Below are 21,959 nucleotides of genomic sequence, written 5' to 3' on the forward strand. Positions count from 1 at the left end.
AGACATTATTGGAAGCCTTACTAAAATCAAGATACAGTACATCCACAGCATTTCCTTCATCTACCAAGACTGTAACTCTATCAAAAAGAGAGACAGAGAGAGAGAGAGAAGATTTGGCTGGCATGATTTGTTTTTGAAAAACCCATTGTCTTTTAGTGGTCATGGCATGATGAACATTAATCAACATTGTGTTGCACACAGATTAATGACTGAAGACCTCCCAGAGCGGATGTTTTTTATGTCCCTGGCTATTCTAAAAATATATGAACATTAAGTAAACATGTGTACAATGTTGTTTAAGTGCTCATAAAAATAATAATGGGCTCCTTACTCCCTAGAATTAAATGTTCCCTGTTTATTCTGAATTTTATTACCAAAACATTATTTGATAGTGATTTTGGAATTAAAGAAAAACCTGACTGAAAGATTCTTTCTGGCACATCCCTTTGTTGTGTGAATTTCTACTCCTTCTTTTCTGCCCTTTCAGTATCTCTGATCCTGATTTTACCTTAATCTAGAACAAGGATGTGTGAAATGCAGCCTACAGTGTATGTGAACCTTCAATTCCTTTTCTGTGCCTCAAAAGGCTGGGCCACATGTTGCCTGTTACTGGCCTAAAATATGTGCACCTCTTCCTGCAAATCCCAAGGGAGACAGGTAGTGGTGGGCCCATGTGCCAGTTGAAACTCTCCATAGGAACAGGGTATTGCTGCTCCAAGATCTTGAAGGGATAGAATTGCTTGTATAAACAGAATCTGGTACTGAATTTTCACCTTATTATGCAGAAAGAAATATCTGTTTTTCAGAAGAACTAAGAAGAGTCCCATACTTTAGCAGCACTGCACTTACCTTTTCCAGAATCATAATCATTCCCAGGAGCTGTCCAGGACAAAAGGAATTCATCATCCTCATTCAGTTCTACCTCAAGGTCAGTGATTTTACTTGGCGGGAATAAATCTGGGGGAGTCCCACTAGGAACGCCACTCATCACAAAAGAACCTCCTGATGTTGTTCTGCTGAAACTTCCTAGATTTGTTTGGATTTCATCTTCATTAGGTTCAGGCTTTGGTTCATTCAGCTTTATTATACCTAAGAGAAAAAGTTATATTGAAACGAAAACTTATCAGACTATGTGGTTACAAACCTCCAAATGTTCTTATTACTCTATTCCTCAGATGTGTCCAGTCTAGTTTTGCTAAAATTTGTCATTTTTCTTTTTTGACTAAGAAAGAAACGTTCTTTTTTACATTAAATTTTATTTAAGACAAAAGAAAATGAGAAGGTGCCATATCTAAAACTGTAATAAGGAAAGGTTTAAGGAAATTAACATAGTATATCTGATTGTTGAAGGAGAGTATGAGAATATGTGGATGTTTTGTAATAGCATATCTATGTTTTGAATGTGTAGTGGATGTAGTAATTCTTCAATTCATAATGTAATGATTCTATGGAAAATTAATAAAGATTATAAGAAAATTAATTAAATTTTATTAAGCACATAAAATATAATCAATCACATAGAACACACATTCCACACAAAAACACTAAGTTCATTAAACAATACATTCCATATATAGTATATGCTGTTATTCTTCTAGCATATTATCCTGTCCTGATAATTAAGTATTGCCATCGTACCTTATTTCTCCTTTAAATATTTGGGTACTGTGGACCATTCCCTCTCAAATTTTGCTAATGAATTGTATTTAATTATTTGTGTTATTCTACCGATTTCAGTTATATCATATAATTTAATAACCATTCTTCTTGAGTAGGATTGGACTCTGTTTTTCACTTTTTCACTAAAGTTATTCTCGCTACAGATACTAAATAATTTTTTTTTCATATTCGTTCTCTAATTTACTTTAAAATATTCCTTAAAGATACATTTCTGGTTTCATTTGCAGCTTCATAAGAAAGAAACATTCGTAATATTCCCATTCTTAACTAAGGAGCTGACAAGTGTGCTTACCTGCTATCTTATTGTCTCAGAATCAGTTATGGTGATATTGGCACGGTACAGACCACGCAAATGTGCCATGCTGACACTGATTTTAGGATTAGGGATTGCACGGCAACCACACAGTCCCTAACCTTAGCATGGTGCGGCAGTGTAACAATGGTGGTGTCCCATTGGCTGCACAGTCCCTAACCCTAAAAGAACCTGGTTCTTTTTGCGCTGCAGGTCAGACGTCACGAGTGCGCCAATGGTGCACTCATGATGTAAACGATGCATGGTGCTGTGTGGATGCCACATGGCGCTTACGTAACAACGGTGGCACCCGTGTACATGTGATGCCACCATTGTTATGCCACCACATCATGCTAGGGTTACGGACCTTGCAGTTACCACGTGGTCCCTAACCCTAAAATCGACACCAACATGGCGCATTTGTGCAGTCTGTACTGCACTACTGTCTTTCTTTTCTGAGCCTTCAGAACCTTTATATATATCTTAAACCTTTGTATATTTTGTCCTTCTCTAGGAACATGCTTCCTTTGTATCTTTATGAGTTTGAAGGTCAGGCAAATGCTCTCTGAAGATCTGACCCAAACCAGTGGTTCTGTGATCATAACGGTATAAATACCGTTATAAATAACAACAACAACAACAACAACAACAACAACAACAACTGCTGAATTGAGTCATACTGGTTGGACCAATTTAGCTCATCACAGCTTCTTTCAGTGGGAAGGCTGACAGTGAAAGCTTTGCACACCTGTCACATTACCGCACTACAGTGGCTGCTATTCCACTATAACTGCTCTGGCTGCCTCCTATTGCATTCTGGGATTTGCAGTTTAAGGAGGATCATTTACAATTCTCAGCCAGAGAGCTCTTAGGCCTCATTGAACTACAAGCCTCAGTATGCAACAAGAGGCAGCCAGAGCAGTAATAGTGGAACAGCAGCACTATAAGAGTGTAGTGGAATAGTGTGGTTGGTCTTTGCATGGTTGTGGTAAATGGAAAGAAACAATATTGTAAGGGAACATCTGTATCTTTCCCCACATTCTTCCCTCCCCAGTGATGACATAAATCAGCAAGCAGTTTGTTGCATAAGATGCATCAATATAGCTGAGGCAGAGATGTCAGGCTATTATATTTTTTATTTTTTGTGAATTAGGGGGATATTTCATCAATTTTCAGCATATTCTGTACACAATAAGATTATCACACCAGAAAATTCTGCTGGGATATGCGTGGGACTGAAAAGTCAAAACCAGATGTTATCACATGCAGCTACAGCCAGGTGAGTGCATCCTGTATGCAACCTGGACCGCAGCCACACTTATCCAGCAGCTTTTCAAAAACAGCAAGCTCCCAGGTGCAATAATCTCTTGAATTAGAAGGGACAAGGCTGATTACAGTATTGTACAGTCTGTCCTCTGTATCCATGGACTTTCCATCCATGGATTTGAGCATCCATGAATGGCAAGCTCATGGGGGGGGCAGTGGTGGTGGCAGCAGCAGTGGAGGATGAGGAAGAGGAGGAGAAGGCAGGGAAGGCAAGGAAGATGGAGAAGGAGGAAGGAAAAGGGGGACGAGTGGTGGCAGCGGCGACAGAGAGAGATAAGAGGAGGAGGAGGTGGGGAAGAGGAGAAGGAGGAAGAAAAAGGAGGAGGAAAAGGAGGAAGAGCCATGGCAGTGGCGATGGAAGATGAGAAAGAAGAGGAGGAGGAAGAAGAGTTAGCCCCTCCTGCCTGCCATGGTGGGAGTAGAGAGGCTCATAGAACCCATTGAGTACTGTGGGACTTGAGCATCCAGGGATTTTGGTATTCACAGGGAGATCTGAAACAGTTCCCTGCAGATACCGAGGGCCCACTGTAGCAGAAAAGTAATTATTGGCCTGTTACAGACAGCCAAAATAAAGCTGCTTCGAGTCACAGTGGAGGTATGGTGTTTCAATGATGCATGCGTCCTAAGAGTCCAGAAGTCGCACCAAAGCCACACTCCAGACTGGAGCGTGGCTTTGGTGTGTCTTCTGGACTCTTAAGATGCATGCATCATTGAAACATCATACCTCCATTGTGACTCGAAGCAGCTTTATTTTGGCTGTCTGTAACAGGCCATTGTTACTGTATGTGAGAGTGTATATGTAGGCATGTACATCTAAATGTGTACTCAGTGTCCTTATGAAATCAATAGGCTTATTGCACGGCACTCGGAGGAACGGGAACAGAACAGAAGGGAATGGAATGGGGGGGATGTGTGTTAGTGCACAGGAGAACGCTATCGATGCCGCCAGGAGTCCCCAAACCATTCCCTAGCCATACCACAGCAGCCGATTTTGAAGAACGGTTCAAAATCATCCTTCAAAATTGGCTGTTTTCCCCTGTTCCATTCCCTTCTGTTCCTGTTCCTTCGAGTGCCATACGATAAGCCTACAAGACCTACTCAAAGACAAGGGGGTATTTATTTATTTACTTACTTACTTATTTAATATCCTGCCCTTCTCCCAGTATGGGCCCTGGCACAGAAATAGCAAAAAGGAACCTGTATTTCTATAAGAATAACTATTTTACATCCCCCCCCAAGTATTTAGCTTCATTTTTACCACCATTCCTTTACAGCAATGTTATTTCATAATTAATCCTCACCATTTTCCACATAACCTGGTACATAGAGAGATTGGCTTTGCCTGCGGACTCGTCTGACAATCTTGTCATTCCCTTGGACACGCACTTTGATGCTGTATCTGCCATTATCTTTGAAGGCTGTAAAATACCTTGAGTAGATTCCATCATGCTTCAGAATATCGGCACCTTAGTATATAAAACATAGAGAACATCTTTAAAAATCGTACTGATGATCAGTAAAAAACAACAACAAACAGCATGTCTAAAAGAAATCCAACCTTGTTTTCATGGAAATAGATAAATGCAGCAGTGTTCCCACACCAGATGTGACCCAGTGCGGGGGGCAGGGCTAGAGGGAACGGGACTTCCAGTGCGGGACTTCTGAGGACTTCCGGGATGGCACGCACTCCCTCTCCCTGTACCACCCCCCTGTGCATGCCACTCTATCCCCACACACCAGTCAGGAAAATGAGGGAAAGGTGGGCAAGAGATGGAGCATGGGGGTTGGTCATGCATGGAGGCATGGAGTGGCATGCATGGAGGTGGCACAGGGAGAGGGCATGAACACCACTCTGCCCCCTGGAAAAGCACCAGACAGTGGACGCAAGACAGAGCGTGCATGGGGGGGATAAAGTAGCACACACTGGGAGGATGGAGCAGCACAAGCGGGGGACAGAGCATGGCGTGGGGTTGACTAGGTGTTACCCCCTTCCTGGGGTATCACCCCCCTCCTGGGGTGCCACCCGTATGGCCTTCACCCCCAGCATGCCCACAGTGATGCTACTGGATAAATGTTTAGATATATATTTTATGTCTTTTATTGGAATGAGTTGATTCTTCATTCTTGCATATGCTTAAAGCAATTTTGATATAGGTGTCATATCCATTATCTAGCTACAGCCAGCATCTCCAGTTCCAAGAGATATGAACATAGGAAAATTCTGAACTGCTTTATATCTCAAATACTTCAAAATAAACCACAAATACAAAGGAAAATCATATTTTATACATTAACATTTTTAAGATGTACAGTGGAAAATCCTAAACTGTATAATACTTCAAATTCTACACCACAAACTGCATGTAACTCCACAAACACTTCAAAATAAATTTACCTGAACCATCATCAAGGAGTTCGATCTCTGTAGATATTTTTTCTGACTCAACTGTGGCCGTGACGTTTGCACCAATAACTGGCAAAAATCCTTGGCTGACTTCTGCATAAATGACAACTGGATTGGGATAGTTGTTGGTATCTTTGTTCATATAAGACTTTACAGTTACTGGAGGCACAGTTGCAGACGCTGCTCGGGTAGTGACTGTTATTGTAAGGACTTGAGCTGTTGTGTGTGTATTTTGAATTGAATAAGTCCATTCTCCTGCCTGTAAATGAAAGAGTTAAAATATGAAATGCTGCATATGTGACTTTTGGGGAAAAAAGATTGTCCCATACTAGTATGGTCTGTCATGTTACTTTATCTGTACTTAGCTGCAATTTCAACAGCTCCATCAGACAGCCATTTTCCCATTTCAGAGAAGAGACAGATACATTTTTAATGACTTAAGTTGAATATAAAAATCAAGACAAAAAAACAGTTTCTACCTGAGCAGTTCCGGGAATCCTGAGTCGAGCTGTTCGGACATTGGTGTTCTCAATTACAAAATCAGTCTGAGAATATCTTTTTCCTTTGGGATCTATCATAAAAATGCCTGGTGGATATGTGCTCAAGCTCCATGTAACTACAAAGAAAGTATCATTTCCCACAGTTTTATCAATGGACACAGTTCCATCCAGCCATTTATGGGGACTGATGCTTTCTCCTTTACTTTCAAGCTGTTGCAATAAAATAAAATAAAATTCAATACCAGCAGTAAATACAGCAGAAAAGGAAATATCTATTAGACTGTGTATCTTATTTCACTTCTTATACTGTACTTAAGTTGATACACTGCCAGGAAGGTATCTGTGGTGTAGATACACTAATGGACAAAAACAAAACAAAAACAAAACCACCACCCCATAATTGTCTTAAATACACAAATGCTGTTTTGTGCTTTATAGATCGTGATTTTCCAGTGGTAGTCAAACTGAAATCAGACTATGCCCTGACTTCCATTGGTGATAAGTATAGGTTTAAACTGGGATTGCACAAGCAGGATGTCTTTTTCTCTCTTCTTCATGCAGTGTCTTGCACACACACGTGTGCACATGCACACACGCGCACACACAGAGCAGCTTTAAAGCACTAGAGCGACTGCTTTGGCCACTGGGAAGGCCACTTGGCTGGGAAGAACAATAGCATCTGGAGCAGTGTCCAGCTACAGCTTTACAGTCAGAAAGAGAGCTGATTTCACCTACCAGATTGCCAGTAAGTACATTTGTACTCACTGGAAAGTACAGTGTCAGCTCCTTTCTCCCAGAGATGCAGCTGAATACTGACTGAATGGCTCCTTCCTTCCACTGGCCACTAAATAACTGCATGGCTTGGAAAGGGCTTTCCTGCAGAAGCAGAGTAGTGAACTGTGCTTGCAGAGCATTACACTGTGCATGGCAATATGCACCATGTGCTACCTCCCTCAATAGCTTATTCCCAGACATAACTAATCTGTTAAACTGCTATGTCTAGTATATAGGAATAACTTAAAATCCAGTCCAGACAACACTGATAGGCACTATCTCAGAGTGGCACCACTCATATCTGCAGGGCCAGTTGCAGAGAGAAGCATTAAGGGGATTCCTGTGCAGCCCCATGGCCATTAAATTGTGGAGTAGCAGATGGTTTCATCTTGCTATTAAATGGCTATATGAAGCCATAGGTTTAGATCATAGGGGGTTTGGTATATATCTCTGGGAGAAACTGGTATGCCATTCGATGTTTAACAATAATTATCCTTATCATTGGAGTCAAATGAGGTGCTGGACCAGTTCTGGGATGCTGTAATAGGCTGGATGAGGGCCAATAAACTGAAGCTGAATTCTGACAAATTGGAGGCTCTGTGGACAGGTGATTCTTGAATTAGGTAAATCACCTGTCCTGAATGGAGTTTTGTTTTTTTCTGAGGGAGCAAGTGCATTGCCTGGAAGTAGTCCCTATCACTGGAGGCCCACTTGGCCTCTGTGGCTTGAAATCCTTAGGGCCAGATTCAATTGGTTGCCAGCTGCAGACTTTTTGGAGATAACCCAGCCATATAAATTCATGCATTTGTAATCTTCTGGTAAGACTAGTATGATGAAATCTATGTGAGACTACCTATCAAGAAGATACTAAGCTGCAGCTAGTGCAAAATGCAGCAGCCTGACTACTGACTAGATATCATCAAAACAGTACACAATGCCAGTCTTAAAATAATTGTACAGACTGACAATATGTTTTTGATCTCAACTCAAGATACTTGTGATGTCACTGGCTGCATCTGCAGTACAGAAATAATCGAGTTTGATACCACTTTAATTGACATGGCTCATTGCTATGCAATTCTGGAAACTGTAGTTTTATACGACATTTAGCCTTCTCTGTCAAAGAGCTCTAAAATTCCCTAGTATAAATATAAATTATATCTATCTATCGTTCGTATATTATATTATATATTTATTATATAAATCATTAATTAATCTTCTTTGTCTTCATGAAATATATTTATTTGGGTCCAGGTTATATGAAGGACTGTATCTCCTTTTATGAGCCCATTAAAGCCCTAAGATAATCAGAAGAGGCACTTCTCTCTGACCCTCTCAGGCTCATTTGGTGGGAATGAAGAAAAGGCACTTCTTTTAAATCCTGTGCAAATCAGATGTTGAGGTTAGTATATAATTATTAATACATTTTAAAGATTTAATGTATAATGGTTTTAAATCATTTAAATGTTTTTAATGTATAGTTACACTTATTAATACTTTTGTATTTTTTTTTATTTGTACTGTTTTAAATTTGTTGGGAGTCCCCATATTAAAAGAAAGATGGGGTGTTAGTAGTATTACTAGTAGTAGTATCCGTGTGTTTATAAGGGGTTTTTGTCTGTATGCTGCCTAGGAATTTTTTAATTGAAAGTGAAATTGAAATTGAAATTGAAACATGGAGGTATTCATGCTCACATATAAAACTCTGGAGTCAAAGATGCATATTTCTTAGTAGCATGTTTCGATGGCATGTCTGAATTGTTCAGCAGATATTTCATTAGCATGATTCCATATAATAGTAAAGTGTAAAACAAAGGAACAAGCAAATAGAAATAGAGTAGTGACTGGAAGTAACAGCACTGCCAGTAGAATGTCACTTGTGGAACTAATGAGGATGTATCAACAAAATTTGTGCAGTAGTTACAAAACACAACTACTTGATTGCTTTGCTTGCTTGCTTCTTTGGTTGGTTGGTTGGTTGGCTCCCAAATCTTTGAAATCCAAACCTGTATAGACTGTTGACTGATATTTCCACTTCCAGATGAAATTCTACTGAAAGCATCTATGAGGCCATTGGAATCCAAAGTATCAGTGGCAGCAAATTTCAAACCTTCTGAAATATGATTAGAAGAGTAATTATGATAAGCTGAAATCTGAAATAAAATGTACATATATAGTAATGTATGAAAGTGAGATTGTGCAAGAATAGTTGCACATCCAGTGGCCCACTATTATACATAGATATGGGGCTGAACAGACAGGCCAGGATATGGGTTGAACCTGTGCTATGCTGGCCTGGGTGCTCACCCAGGTTGGTCCCCAGGTCAGCAGGGGACAGGTATGTCCTTACATGCCCATTCCCATGGCACACTGGGACCTGCTACTAGCACACACTTCTTACCTTGCCGCACCAACGTTCCTACTGTGAAGCCCCCTGTCACCATGACTGACATGGAAACGGGATGCTTGGCTGCACCCACATGGAGAGCAATAGCATGGCAAGGTAAGGAGCACTGGTGTGTGTGTGTGTGTGTGTGTGTTTAAACAGCTAGGGTTTGCTGCAAAGTTTCCAGGAAATCTGGTGTCAAATTGACCTAGGATAAAGGCCATTTACCTCCGGATTGTGATGGATCCACCAGATCCGTATCTGGTCTGCTAGGATCTAGCCCAATCCTGCCCCTGGGGTTTTGGCCTGTGCCATCTAAACAGGATGACATGAAGCCATGAGGAACATGGGCCTTTTGACCTGCGTGGACAACCTCATAGTTGTATTAGGCTCCATAACTTCTTTAAAAAACAGCATTGTTCTATTATACAAAAGAATGCAGCAAAAGTAATCCCCCTATTTTTATTGGCAAAGCCTGTACATTTACAACTAGCTCGACATCCAGATTAATGTAAGAAATTTTACAAATTGTGACATCTTATATAAGAATTATAAAGACATCTCTCCCTGTCCCCGACAAAAGCCACCCTCGTGTACATTTACATGGATGGCCCAGGACAAATGTCACACTACCCAGTGCTGTGATTGCACTTTAACTGCCATAGCTATTTGTAGTTTGTTGAATCACTAGATCTCTCTAAATACTCCTCCCTAAATAGCAAATCCAAACTCAATAGGATGGAACCACAGCAGTTAAAGTGGTAGTGTAGGACTATAATTATGTATTGTGAAAAAGCCCCTACTAGGCAACTGTAGCCTTGACAAATGATCAAGCATGCTTTGACATGGTAGCAAAATAGTTGGCTAAACACCAAGGTTGAGTGCGCTCATGGAAGAAGAAAATGGCAAATGCAGTTTCTCTCTTTTTCTTCTTCCATATGATATCCCATATCTTTCCAAGGTGTTTCCTGAATATTTTGCAGGGTGCAATTATCCTTGTTCCACCAGCAGAACTCAGTTTTCAGTCTTTAGGTTTAAATCATAATGGTCAGATTTTAAATCTGTCAGAGCTGATATACTTAGAAGTGCTATATGATGAGCAATATTCTGATTACTCGCACGCTAGTCTTGTTTGGCAACATTTCTAGTTCTATTGCAGCATCTGGTCCCAAAGCTATGATATGGACTAAAGATCCACTATTTAAACATCAGTAAAACAAAAATGCATAGTATTATCTTCTTTGTTGGTTAAGAGCACAAATTTACAGCCTTTTTGCTTGTTTACCTGTCACGTCTGCCAGCATTTCTAGTTCTTTTGCAGCATTTCTCCCCAAAGCAATGGTATGTATTATAGATCCACTACTTTGAACCTCAGAAAAACAAGAGCTTACAGTCCCATCTTCTCCATCTGTCAAAAGCACAATTTCACAGCCTTCTGTACTAACATATTTTTGTAAAAACACCTAGATGGAAAAAAGTATTTAAAAGTATTTAGCAGAAATAATGCAGATGCAAGAACAAGTTACCTGGAGTTAAAATATAAGAGAAACATCTTCTAAGTTCTTCAGAAACAGCCAGTTTATAGCATGAAATATGGATCAACTAATCTCCTTTTTGTAAGAGTCAGAATCAGGGTTTTGTAAGATTACGCACTGTAGTTTGCTATTTACAGAAGCACACCATATGCTACTTTTTTATCTTGAGGGTGGAAAATCAAACTTGACACTGGGGGCTAGACAGACTTTAAATAAATCATCATAAGGGTGATTGCCCTTCTCTTCTCTCCCTAGATTCTGTTTATCCACTCAACAGCTGTAGCACATTTTTGCATTCTTCTGGAGGAGACATATTTGGTAAATGCCCAGCTTGGCAAAATTACCTGACCACAATGCTAAAAGGTATGGAGCATTTATAATACCATCCCTACTTTAATCTGTTCCACCGACAAACATCCCTTAAAATCAGGAATTTCTTTCTAATAGTTAATTGGAATTTCCCTTCTTGTAATCTGAATCTGTGAGTTTAAATCCTACCATATTAAGTAGCAGAAAACAAGCTCACTAAATTTCTAAATGACAGCGCTTCATATTCTTTCAAAATGATGATCCTGTCACCTCCCACTCTTCTCCAGGCTAAACATACTCTGCTTCTCAGTCATTTCTCATCTTTGGCTATCTTTTTTTAAAATAATCTTTATTAAATTTTGCATTTTAAAAGAAAGAAAACAAATCTATCCGACAACACAATAATACAATGTTACAATTCATTAAAAAAATCTTTGGCTATCTTGACAGCCATCCTCTGAAGACATCCCAGCTTCTTAATATTTTTCCTAAACTGTGATACCCAGAACTGGCCATAGTATTCTTGGTGAGGTCTGGTCAAAGTAGAATGGAGCAGTATCATGAAATCATAGGGTTGGAAGAAACCACAAGGTCCATCCATTCCAATGCTCTACCATGCAGGAATACACAATCAAAGCACTCCAGTCTCTGTTTAAAAACCTCCAAAAGAGGACACTCCACCACACTCTGAGGCAGTTTAGTCTACTGCTGAACACCTTTACCATCAGGAAATTCTTCCTAATGTTTAGGTGGATTTTATTTTCTTGTAGCTTGAATTCATAAAACATCCATTCTTACATTTAGTATTCCTGACCATGGTAATGCCCCTATATTTTTCTAAGTCTACTGAAATCAGCTTTTGAAAAACAACTAGAATATGTGTTTGACTACACTTAATGTCACCTTTCTGCTGTATAACAAATTCCAGGAGAACACGGTCACTCCCATCTAAGGATCCCACCCCTTCCATTCCATTAACCAGGTCATCCCTGCTGGTTAGGTTCAGATCTAAAATAGCTGATCCCTTTGGTACTTCTTCCACCCCTGGACAATGAAGTTGTCTGCAAGGCAAGTGAGGAATTTGTTGGACCTTACATTCTTGATAGAGTTTAACTTCAACAAATATCAGGCTAGCTGAATCTCCCATTATTACCACATTTCTTCTTTATGAATGTTTGGTACAGTGGGCCCTTGGTTCCAGACCCCCCCCCCCCCGCGTATACCAAAATCCGCGTATCCTCAAGTCCCATTTGTTCCCAATGGCAGTGCACATGCACACATGCTGCTATTGGGAACAAAAATTCCTAGCCTCCCCTCCTCTCCTTCCTTCCCTCCCTCGCTTCCCTCCTCCCTGCAACCCTCCCTCCCTTCCCTCCCTCTTACTTACCTTTCCAGCTGAGTGCCAGTGCTGGAGGCCTGGGAGGCCTCCGGCACGACTGCTTGGCCTCCTCGTCGCCGCAGCCACCGCAGGAAAAGCCGTGTGGCAGTGGCAGCAGCAGAGGCCAAGCCTCAGCCTCCTCGTTGCCGCCACGGAAGTGCCCAATGGCAGTGTTGGAGGCCAAGAGGCCCCCAGCACCAACACCCAGGAACAACTTCCAGGTTTGCCATCCGCGGATGCTCAAATCCACGGATGGCAAATCTGCGTATAAGAAGGGCCGACTGTAATCTGTTACAGGAAGGCATCATCCAAGTCCTTAGATTGGCTTGGGGTTCTGTAGTAGATCCTAACAATGACATCATTGTTGTATCTCTCCCCCTTAATTTTTATTCAGATGCTCTCAACCTGGTTCCCAGGATTTAAGTCATGGGTCTATGGATGTAAACACCCTTGATATATAATGCTACTCCTTCTTTCCTGTTTGGTCTATTTCTCTGAAATATGTTATTGAATCACTCTATTAAAACATTCCAGTCATGAGACTGTCAGTTATACCTATTCTATCATTTTTGCTTTGCTTTGCTGTGTTCTGTTTAAATTCATCTTGTTCACTTCTTGTGCTCTGTGCATTCATGTAGACATCTATGATTTTGGGCCATTTTCTCTGTTTATTTAAGGTTTTTTTCCTCCTCTCACTGTTGTATTCTACTATTCACTCAGTTCCCTCTATAATATTCAGGCTATTGACTCCAGCACTTGTTGAACTCCTGTCCTCAAGAATACTGCCTCCCTTCCTCACATAACTCAGTTTAAAGCCCTGCTGATCAGGTCTGTGAGACTCTTAGCAAACTGCCAACTGTTGTGAGGGACAACCCATCACTTGCCAGAAATCCATCTTCCAAAAACCACAGACTATGGTTCAAGAAGCCAAACTGTTTTCCAGCAGCACCATCTGCAGAAGTAGTTAGTTGTTTACCTCTATTATTCTTCTCTCTTTTCCTGAGCTATGTCCTTCAACTGGGAGGAGAGACAAAATGACAATCCGGGCATCAAGGTCCTTGAGTTTCCTACTCAGAGCCTCATAAACCTTCGTGAAATTCTCGAGGCTGTGCCTTGCAGTGTCATTGGTTCCCACAGAGACCAAAAGGAAGGTGTTAACAGTCAATGGGTTTCATGAGTCCAGTCAGCCTCTCTGTTACATCACAGATTTTTGCCCCAGGGAGATAGCACACCTCTTGAGACATCCTGACAGGCCTGCAAACCACTCCTTCTGTTTTCCTCAGTTGGGAATCCCCTACCACCACCACATGACTCCTCTGAGGATTGGAAGGGACCATTAAATGTGACAAATCTTCCAGGGTCACCTGTACATTCTCTGAGGACTGACACTGTTGCTCTTGATGCTGCTTCTCATCATCCCTGATAAGAAAGAGAGCTTTGACTGAAATCTTTAGTTCCAAACTCATGGAATGAACTCCTGGGCCTTCTACTTCTACATGCCACATTCCTCCAAATGCCTCTTGTGCTTGGGGACTGACCTCCTCCTTAGAGATCTCCCCTATGTGTTCCTCACCCAGGACAGTTTGCTCCACTCTGTTCAAGAAAACTTCATGCTCCCTAATATCCTGAAGAGTAGATACCCGGGCCTCAAGTTGCTGGACCTTCCCTTCCAACAAGACAATCAATTTGCACTTACTGCAGGTGAAACTGCTCACATATTCTAGCAAATGCCCAAACATGCCACAGCTGTTGCAGCTCTCTCATCATCCATAATAAGTAGTCTTAAGCAAGCTTTGAAACAAAACTATGGGGTTTCCCCCTCAAACTTCCCCACTAAACACTCACACAAAACACCCATTGGGCTTTCTGCCTGTTCACCAATGAGATTATCATATGGGAGCAAAGCGGCTTGCTCCTGTCTTTAAGGCATGCTAATTGCATGATCAGGGGGAAGATTATCACGCCCTCGCACATTTATCCCATCCTTCTCACATCCAGAAATGAAGCCATCATTTGGTATTAACGGAAACTCCCATTAATACCAAATAATTGCTCCATTACTCTTTCCGGATAGCAGAAAGATGGGATAGGTGTGCAGGTGTGTGATAATCTTTCCCCTGATCAAGCAGTTAGCATGCTTTAAGGACAGGAGTTTGCTTCAAGGTCTGGGGCTGTTACTATATAGAGAGTGAGTGGCTGCTAGCTCCTACCCTAACCTGACTCACTTCCTTTCAACAGATGGCCATGTGCTCAGGCAGAGGACCTAAGTGTATACACAAAAGAGCAATAGAACACTATCAAACACATAAGCAATCCCCTTCCCAGTTCACACAAACAGCATTACCCAAACAGACACAATAGCCTTAATCCAACTATGGGCCTAAACAGATGGACCAAATGAAGCAGCTTCAGACCATTTTGGAGGTATGCTGTTTAAATGACATACACCTCCTAAGAGGCTGGAAGCCATGCTGAAGCCATGCTCCAGTCCTTAGGACCAGAGCATAGCTTCAACACAGCTTCTGGTCTCTTAGGACACATATGTCTTCTAAAAAACACATCTTCAAAGTGATTCAAAGCTGCTTCATTTAACCTATCTGTTCAGGCCCAAACTCTCTCAAAGGACTCTCTAGGGCTGGGGATGTTTAACTCAATAGGCACAACCTCACCTTATGCTCTTTCTTTTACTATGCTCATACAAAATGCCTGTCAGCCTTTCCAAAAGCTTAGCTCCAGGGACTGGGGCTGCAGCTATATAGAGAATTAGTACTATTACTTCTCAGTATATTCTGCTTTGGTCAGCATTTACATGGTGGTTAATAACTGGATGTCAGTCTTCTTTCATTAAATTTCCCCCTCCAAGTCACTCACACACACACACACACACACACACACACACAGCATATATACTTGACTATAAGTCAACTGCATGTATAAGTCGAGGATAAGATTTAGGGCCAAAATTATGGATTTTGCTATGACCAGTGAATAAGTTGAGGGTAAAATATAGGGACATATAGCAAAGGATCTAAAAGATGGAGCAAAGCAAAACAATGTCAAAACTTACAAAATTTCAGTAGACTTTGTCTTTAGTTTTAAGGCTGGAGGGATGAGAGAGTAGAGGGGACTAGTACTTCCAGGACAGATTATACTCTTGTTTTTCACCAGGGGATGGTTCCTTCTTTTAATTAAGAGTTAAGATACAGTACTTACATTGACCCATGGATAAGTTAACTCAGGTTTTTTGGGTCAATTTTTTGACCAAAATTTCTAGACTTATGCATGAGTATATACAGTATCCTGGGCTTTCCAATAACTGCTTCCAAGACAACTGGATAAGTAAGATATAGTCCAAAACAACTAGCGGGGGGAAAAGAAATGAAGTCCAGTTCCATCAGGACTAGCCTGGAAGAAGGAAGAGCCCTCCTTTCAATCCATCTGCCTTGGTCCAGGCCTTAGAGGGAGAGAAGAACCACTGGACCTCATCCCCTTTCCCTCCATCATTCCCTTCTCCTTTTGTTTCGTGTCTTTTAGATTGTAAGCCTGAGGGCAGGGAACTGTCTGATTAAAAATAATATTGTAAGCCACCCTGAGAGCCATTAGGGCTGAAGGGCGGGATATAAATACCTAAATAAATAAATAAATAAATAAGTATCTGAACATTTTTCTCCTTTACCTGAAATCCTGTACGCACTCCAGAGCATATGCTAGTTCCTCCACTTGCTGTAGTAGGAAGATAGGTTTTAAGAGTTTCACGCACATTGTCAGAGATAATTTGTTGTAAATAAGTCTTGATTGTTGCTGCTTGATTGAATGTGACAATTCCAACCCAAGAACCCTCTTCAATTATCTGTAGAAGAAAAAGTTCTGCAGCTTGTTTCAGCCGAGTAATTCGGTCGCTCTGCATTTGGGGAGAAGATGTAGAGTCTTGAATACATATACTATATAAGAGAGAATCCATTACTAAAAAGATTCTGTTCTTAATGACATGTAGCTCTATTTAGGATAAACTGAAATTAATAAACTTTTGTTAATAAAACATAGGCAGATCAAATGATTTCAGTATCTCCATCCATCAATAAGCACCCAGAAGCCCCAGTCAGGATGGTCAGGGATATAGGATTTTACCACCCAGCAAGAGCTGGGGGCCTGGCAGTAGGAACAATTGTTTTAAAAGCAGGTTCATGCACTCCACCAGGGATCTAAATGTTCACTTATTTCATCCCTGCATGTTAAAACAATTTAACCAGGAATTCTTTTCCTTCTGAGCACTGTTTGTACTTTGGAGCTTTGCAGAGAAAAATTCACTTGTACAAAAATATATTGAATTATTCCTACATAGGAAATGTGGGTTTGGTCAGAAAACATGAAAGTCTTCTAGAAGTACAAACTTACAAGTAACTAAGGCCCATGGTGGTGCTGGGGGCGGGGGGAGTGAGAGTAGAGATTCGGTAAAATGTCCAGAAATTTTGAAGCCATGGAGGGGAAACAGGTTTTTTTCCAGGTTTTGAAGGAAAAAATTGAAGAAAATACAACATTGGCCCTTTTTACAGATTGAAAGTCACTCTATTATTTTAGGAACATAAATTATGACTATGTACAATATGATATGGCACTAAATTATCACAACTGGTATATTAAAATATTATGTATCCAAACAATTATTACAAATGGAATTTACTTTTTTAAAACAAATGGAGTATGTAATAATCTCCTGAACTTTTAGTTTATGTGGAGCAGGCAAAAAAAGAAAGAAAGAAAGAAAGAAAGAAAGAAAAGAAAGAAAGAAAGAAATCATCAACATTAGTAACAAAGAAAATTATTCACATTTCCTCTCCACAGTATCAAATAGACATAAAGCATCCATTCCCATAAAAAAAATGGGGGGGGAGGGAAGAGTACGTGGAAGGAAGGAGGGACTAAGGCATGAAATTCAACCAAATTCATTTTCCAAGCTCTGAACTGCATCCACACTGCAGAAATGTTCCAGTTTGACACCACTTTAACTGTCATGGCTCAGTGCTATGGAATTCTGGGAAATGTAGTTTGTTGTGGCACCAGAACTCTCTGACAGAGAAGGCTAAATGTTTCATTAAAAAAGCTACAGTTCCCAGAATTCCATAGCACTGAGCCATGGCATTTAGACTGGTGTCAAACTGCATTATTTCTGCAGTGCAGATGCAACACTGGCTATCAGTATCAGTCTCTGCTTCTGCTTTGGTATGTTTGTCATCATCACAGTTATCATGGACTTCCAAAAACCAAAGGTTTACCCAAACTGAAATAAGCTTATCTACCCTTTCACATGTCAGCTTATTTCTTGATTTAGTGTGTGTTTCCAAGCATAGGAGTTTATCACACTGAGGCTAATTGCAGCATTAAAGAAAGATTAAAGTGCATGTAAAGCATCCCACAAATAAAGCGAAAATGGCAAGTAATTGTGCAAATGTTTATCGTGTGCAATTGTGCAAATAAAGTGATATCTGAAATGCATTGTCACTGAAATCCCAAAAGTAAAAAGATGTGCGTTAATGCTTCTTTGTGGCCACTTTAATGGTGGGTTTTGTGCGATGTTGTGTGAAATTGTTCCGCATAAATACACAATTTTGTGATAAACTCCACAGACCAGATTCTTTTGGTGCCCCCTAAAGGAAGAAATGCATCTTGCTCTTCCACTGGAGTGTTCACTTTGTAACCTAGGACTTGCTTGTCCTCATTCAATGCACAGAAATTAGAATAATTTGATAGTGTACATAGTTTTTAGAAATGATTTAGAAAATATGTGAGCACCTTGTCTTAAATTTTCTTCCTTATTTCAATTTTTCAGAAAAAAACAAGAAAAGTGTCAGGAAAAAACCTGGGGAAAGTGTTATTGTTGTTTTAACTTTTCTGGGGTTTTGGGGGGCCTTCACATCTTTAGGTGAGAGACTCCCTGAAAACAGATCCTGCTGACCTTATCAAAGGAGCCCTTTTCCCACCCATTTGTGTGATTCGCAGAGACCACGAAGAAGAAGCATCTAAATCAACATATCTAATCAGATATAGTAAAACAACCTTAACATTTCTAATGTAATGAAGAGTTAGAGTTGTTAGAGTTTGAGAAAGAGAGAGAGAGAGAGAGAGAGAGAATAGAGATATAGTTCCTTTGTGTTGGTGTTTGCATTACTATTAAATTCCAGATAGGAAAGAAATGAACTTACTGAAGCCATACTACCAGAAACATCCAGTACTAAACATACAACTCTGTCGTGGGTTTGCAGCAATGAGATACTGGGTTCAGGTGGAGGTGCATTTATTGGGGATGAACTGGCAAAGTCAGGGGAATCTTTAATGACTTCCCAGGTGCTTCTGAAGTTACATAGTTTGTTCTGCATATTTGTTGCCTTGATGTTATGGTTGCTTTCATTACAGAACTGAGTGACCTAAATAAAAAGAAAAGAAAAGTCAGGATTACAGCCTTACTAGCAATTTCTATCTGAATACGTACAGTCATTTCTTTCATATAAAATGCTGGTACAAATGTGTGGGTGGGAAAGAAATGGTAGCTACAGGGGCTATGTGGATTTTAAATTCTGAAAAGATTTTCTTCATAATCTCACGAGAATATAATAATGTGTGACCAAAGAGTCTATCCGAGACTGCTGCCACACTGCAGAATTAATGCAGTTTGACACTACTTTCGCTATTATCACTGCAGCCAATGGAATCCTGGGATTTCTAGTTTTTGTGGCATCAGAGCTCTCTAACAGAGGAGGCTAAGTATTTCACAAAACTGCAAATCCCAGAATTCCATAACATTGAACGCTAGCAATTAAAGGGTGTCAAAATGCATTAATTCTGCAGTGTGTCCAACAGCCCAAGTTTACTTGCTGCTCTGAAAGATCACAGAGAAATGTTTCTCATGTTATGTTAGTATCTGTGGAGATAAGGCAGATTTGAGCAGGCAGAGGGAAGCCCTGGCAGCATCCAGTCAGGATGGGTCAAGTGCCAGCCAATGAGAGTGGAGTCAGGAGGGATATAAAGGGGAACAGAGCAGTGTTTGGCATTAGTTAGAGGCGATGTTTTAGTGCACCCTGAGGGGATGAAGAGCCTTGGTGGCTGGGTTATACTGCGGAGAAAGGCAGTTAAAATAGTTTTAGGTACCCAAGATAGACAGTTGGTTAGGGACCAGTGAGGGTCAAGACATGAATTACCCTGAGGGGGTGAAGAGCCTGAGAGGCTAGATTATACTGCACAGAAAGGCAATTAAAGGTTTAAAAAGCATCCAAGAGAGGACTAAGGGCTCATTACCACTTACATTTAAACCGCTTTGCAATTTACCTTTGCTCCGTGTTGGTAAATCAATTCCAAAAGGTTCCCACTATGAAAGTGGATCTTTTCATTATCCCTTTGCTTCTTTTGGGGCACAATTGTCATCCCCACTAGTTTGCACCATTCAAAAGGCATTGCAAAATGCAAAATCATCTGTGCATCATCAGTGATGTAAGCAGCAGCCCAGTCTGGGAACTACACCCTCTGTATATGCAGACTTGCCACCCGCGGACTTAAGCATATGCTGATGGCAAGCCAGTGCAGGGGAGGTGTGGCATTGGCAGAGGAGGAGGGAGTGGCAGGGATGAGGAGGAAGAAGGAGAAGGAGAACAAGGAAGAAGGAGAACAAGGAAAAGCAGAGAAGAAAAGGAGGAAGGAAGGAAAAGGAGGAGGAAGAGCAAAGAAGAGGAGGAGAAGCAGGAGGAAGGAAAAGAAGGACAAGCGACAACAGCACGATAGAGGGAGAGAAGAGGAGCAGGAGGAAGGCAGAGGAGGTGGGTGGGCTGGGAGTGACCCCCGGGAGCTGAGGGGCAGCAGGCTCGGGGGGGGGGGGGCCTTTGGGAGGCCAGGAAGCACAGGGACCAGGAAGGTGGGCAGCTCTTGCAGGATCCAGGCACCTCCTCCCACCGTGCCTGTTCTTCCCAAAGACTCTTTTCTCCTTGTGCAGATGGGGCTGTGGCTGTTCCAGCTGAGGTGCGTGCGCCATACCACCATTGAGTTCTATAGGACTTGAGCATGCACGGATTTTGGTATACATGGGGGGGGGGGGGGGCTGGAACATATCCCAGTGTATACTGAGGGCCCGTGTGTGTGTGTGTGTGTGTGTGTGTGTGTGTGTGTAAATTGATAGAAGATTCAATTCATTGGTTTTGCAGCTACTTGCCTCACTGATTGCAAGTAGTTGCAAAATCAATGAATCGAATCACCTATCAATTTTTTTAAAATCATGTGTCCATAGGTCACACCACAAGCACAAATACAACACTGACAGTGTGGGGGGGGGGGGTGGATCTACCAAAAACTGAGGAGGGATGGTAAACATCCCTCTGCCATTAGTTCCTTCCCTCCGTATTGATAAGTTTTCAGATCCATCATTCTCACTTGTTGAACACGTTCAAGAATCGATTCTTTTCAAAAGAACCACCAAAGAACTAGTGTCAGGAAAGAGTGGGGTTTTTGGTATTTGCTACATTATGACTGAAACCAATAATAGTAGGATCAGAACTGGTTTCAAATGGGAACAACAGTCATATAACCCGATTAGCAATTCACTTTAAATCATCGTGGGAACATGGCCTAAGAGTGTCCTAGGGGAAAGTGAAGTGTTAGTCTCTGAGAATAGTAGACAGTGAAAAGTGAAGCACAAACAGTTAATAAAAGTGTAAGGAACAAAAGTATAATTAAAATTTTGAATAGTTTTGGGTTACTGTTACAAACAAGTATAAGGACAAGAAATCACAAAGGTAAAACAGTTAAGCTTACCTCACACTCCTAGGGACGCTCCTGGTGCGGAATTAAAAGAGAGTGGGATGAGAACAGAATGGGGGCTCTCACGCATTTTATCGCACTCCAGAACACCACTGCCACCACCGGAAGTTCCCATTCTGTTCCATATGCGTCCCAGAGGAGGCAATGTTCAGGAACCCTTCTGAACAGTTCCTGAAAATTGCCTCCTATGGGACGGATCAAGAATGGAATGGGAACTTCTGGCAGTGGCAGCGTTCCAGCATGTGATAAAATGCATGATAGCCCCCATTCTGTTCACATCCCGCTCCCTTTTGTTCCGCACCGGGAGTGTCCCTGGGGGCTGTGCGGTAAGCTTAAGTGTATGTCAATAACGTATCAAATGTGAGCAATGTCCCACATAAGTGATCCTATATTTAAGTTAATCTGCAAATAAACTTACAACGTTGTTTCAATAAATTACTTTCTGTAGTGTTTTCAAAGATACAATTACACTCTACCAACATTGAGCAAAATATTTTGGTATTAAGTCCGATTGAGCAGTTTGAGAAAAAAGTAGGACTTCACCATGGATTGGTGGCAGCTGTGGCACAAGGTGAC

At 41.1% G+C, this 21,959-nt stretch overlaps 1 protein-coding gene across 1 annotated transcript in view; it reads right to left on the reverse strand.

Moving 5' to 3' along the window:
• The window catches only part of LOC149283436 (calcium-activated chloride channel regulator 1-like), a 39,471-nt gene that overhangs the window by 3,609 nt on the left and 13,903 nt on the right, over positions 1–21,959 (reverse strand). The window contains exons 7-14 of the mRNA XM_089497544.1: positions 18,785–19,006; positions 16,261–16,485; positions 10,648–10,825; positions 8,983–9,089; positions 6,182–6,412; positions 5,694–5,961; positions 4,600–4,764; positions 850–1,089 (exon numbers count right to left, since the gene is read on the reverse strand). Coding sequence (XP_089353670.1) covers positions 850–1,089; positions 4,600–4,764; positions 5,694–5,961; positions 6,182–6,412; positions 8,983–9,089; positions 10,648–10,825; positions 16,261–16,485; positions 18,785–19,006 — 1,636 coding nt within the window. The remainder of the gene's footprint in view (positions 1–849; positions 1,090–4,599; positions 4,765–5,693; positions 5,962–6,181; positions 6,413–8,982; positions 9,090–10,647; positions 10,826–16,260; positions 16,486–18,784; positions 19,007–21,959) is intronic.

Source organism: Sceloporus occidentalis, unplaced genomic scaffold (genome assembly GCF_023333645.1).
Source record: "Sceloporus occidentalis isolate IW3139 unplaced genomic scaffold, rSceOcc1.0.p SCAF_104, whole genome shotgun sequence".
Classification (NCBI taxonomy): domain Eukaryota; kingdom Metazoa; phylum Chordata; class Lepidosauria; order Squamata; family Phrynosomatidae; genus Sceloporus; species Sceloporus occidentalis.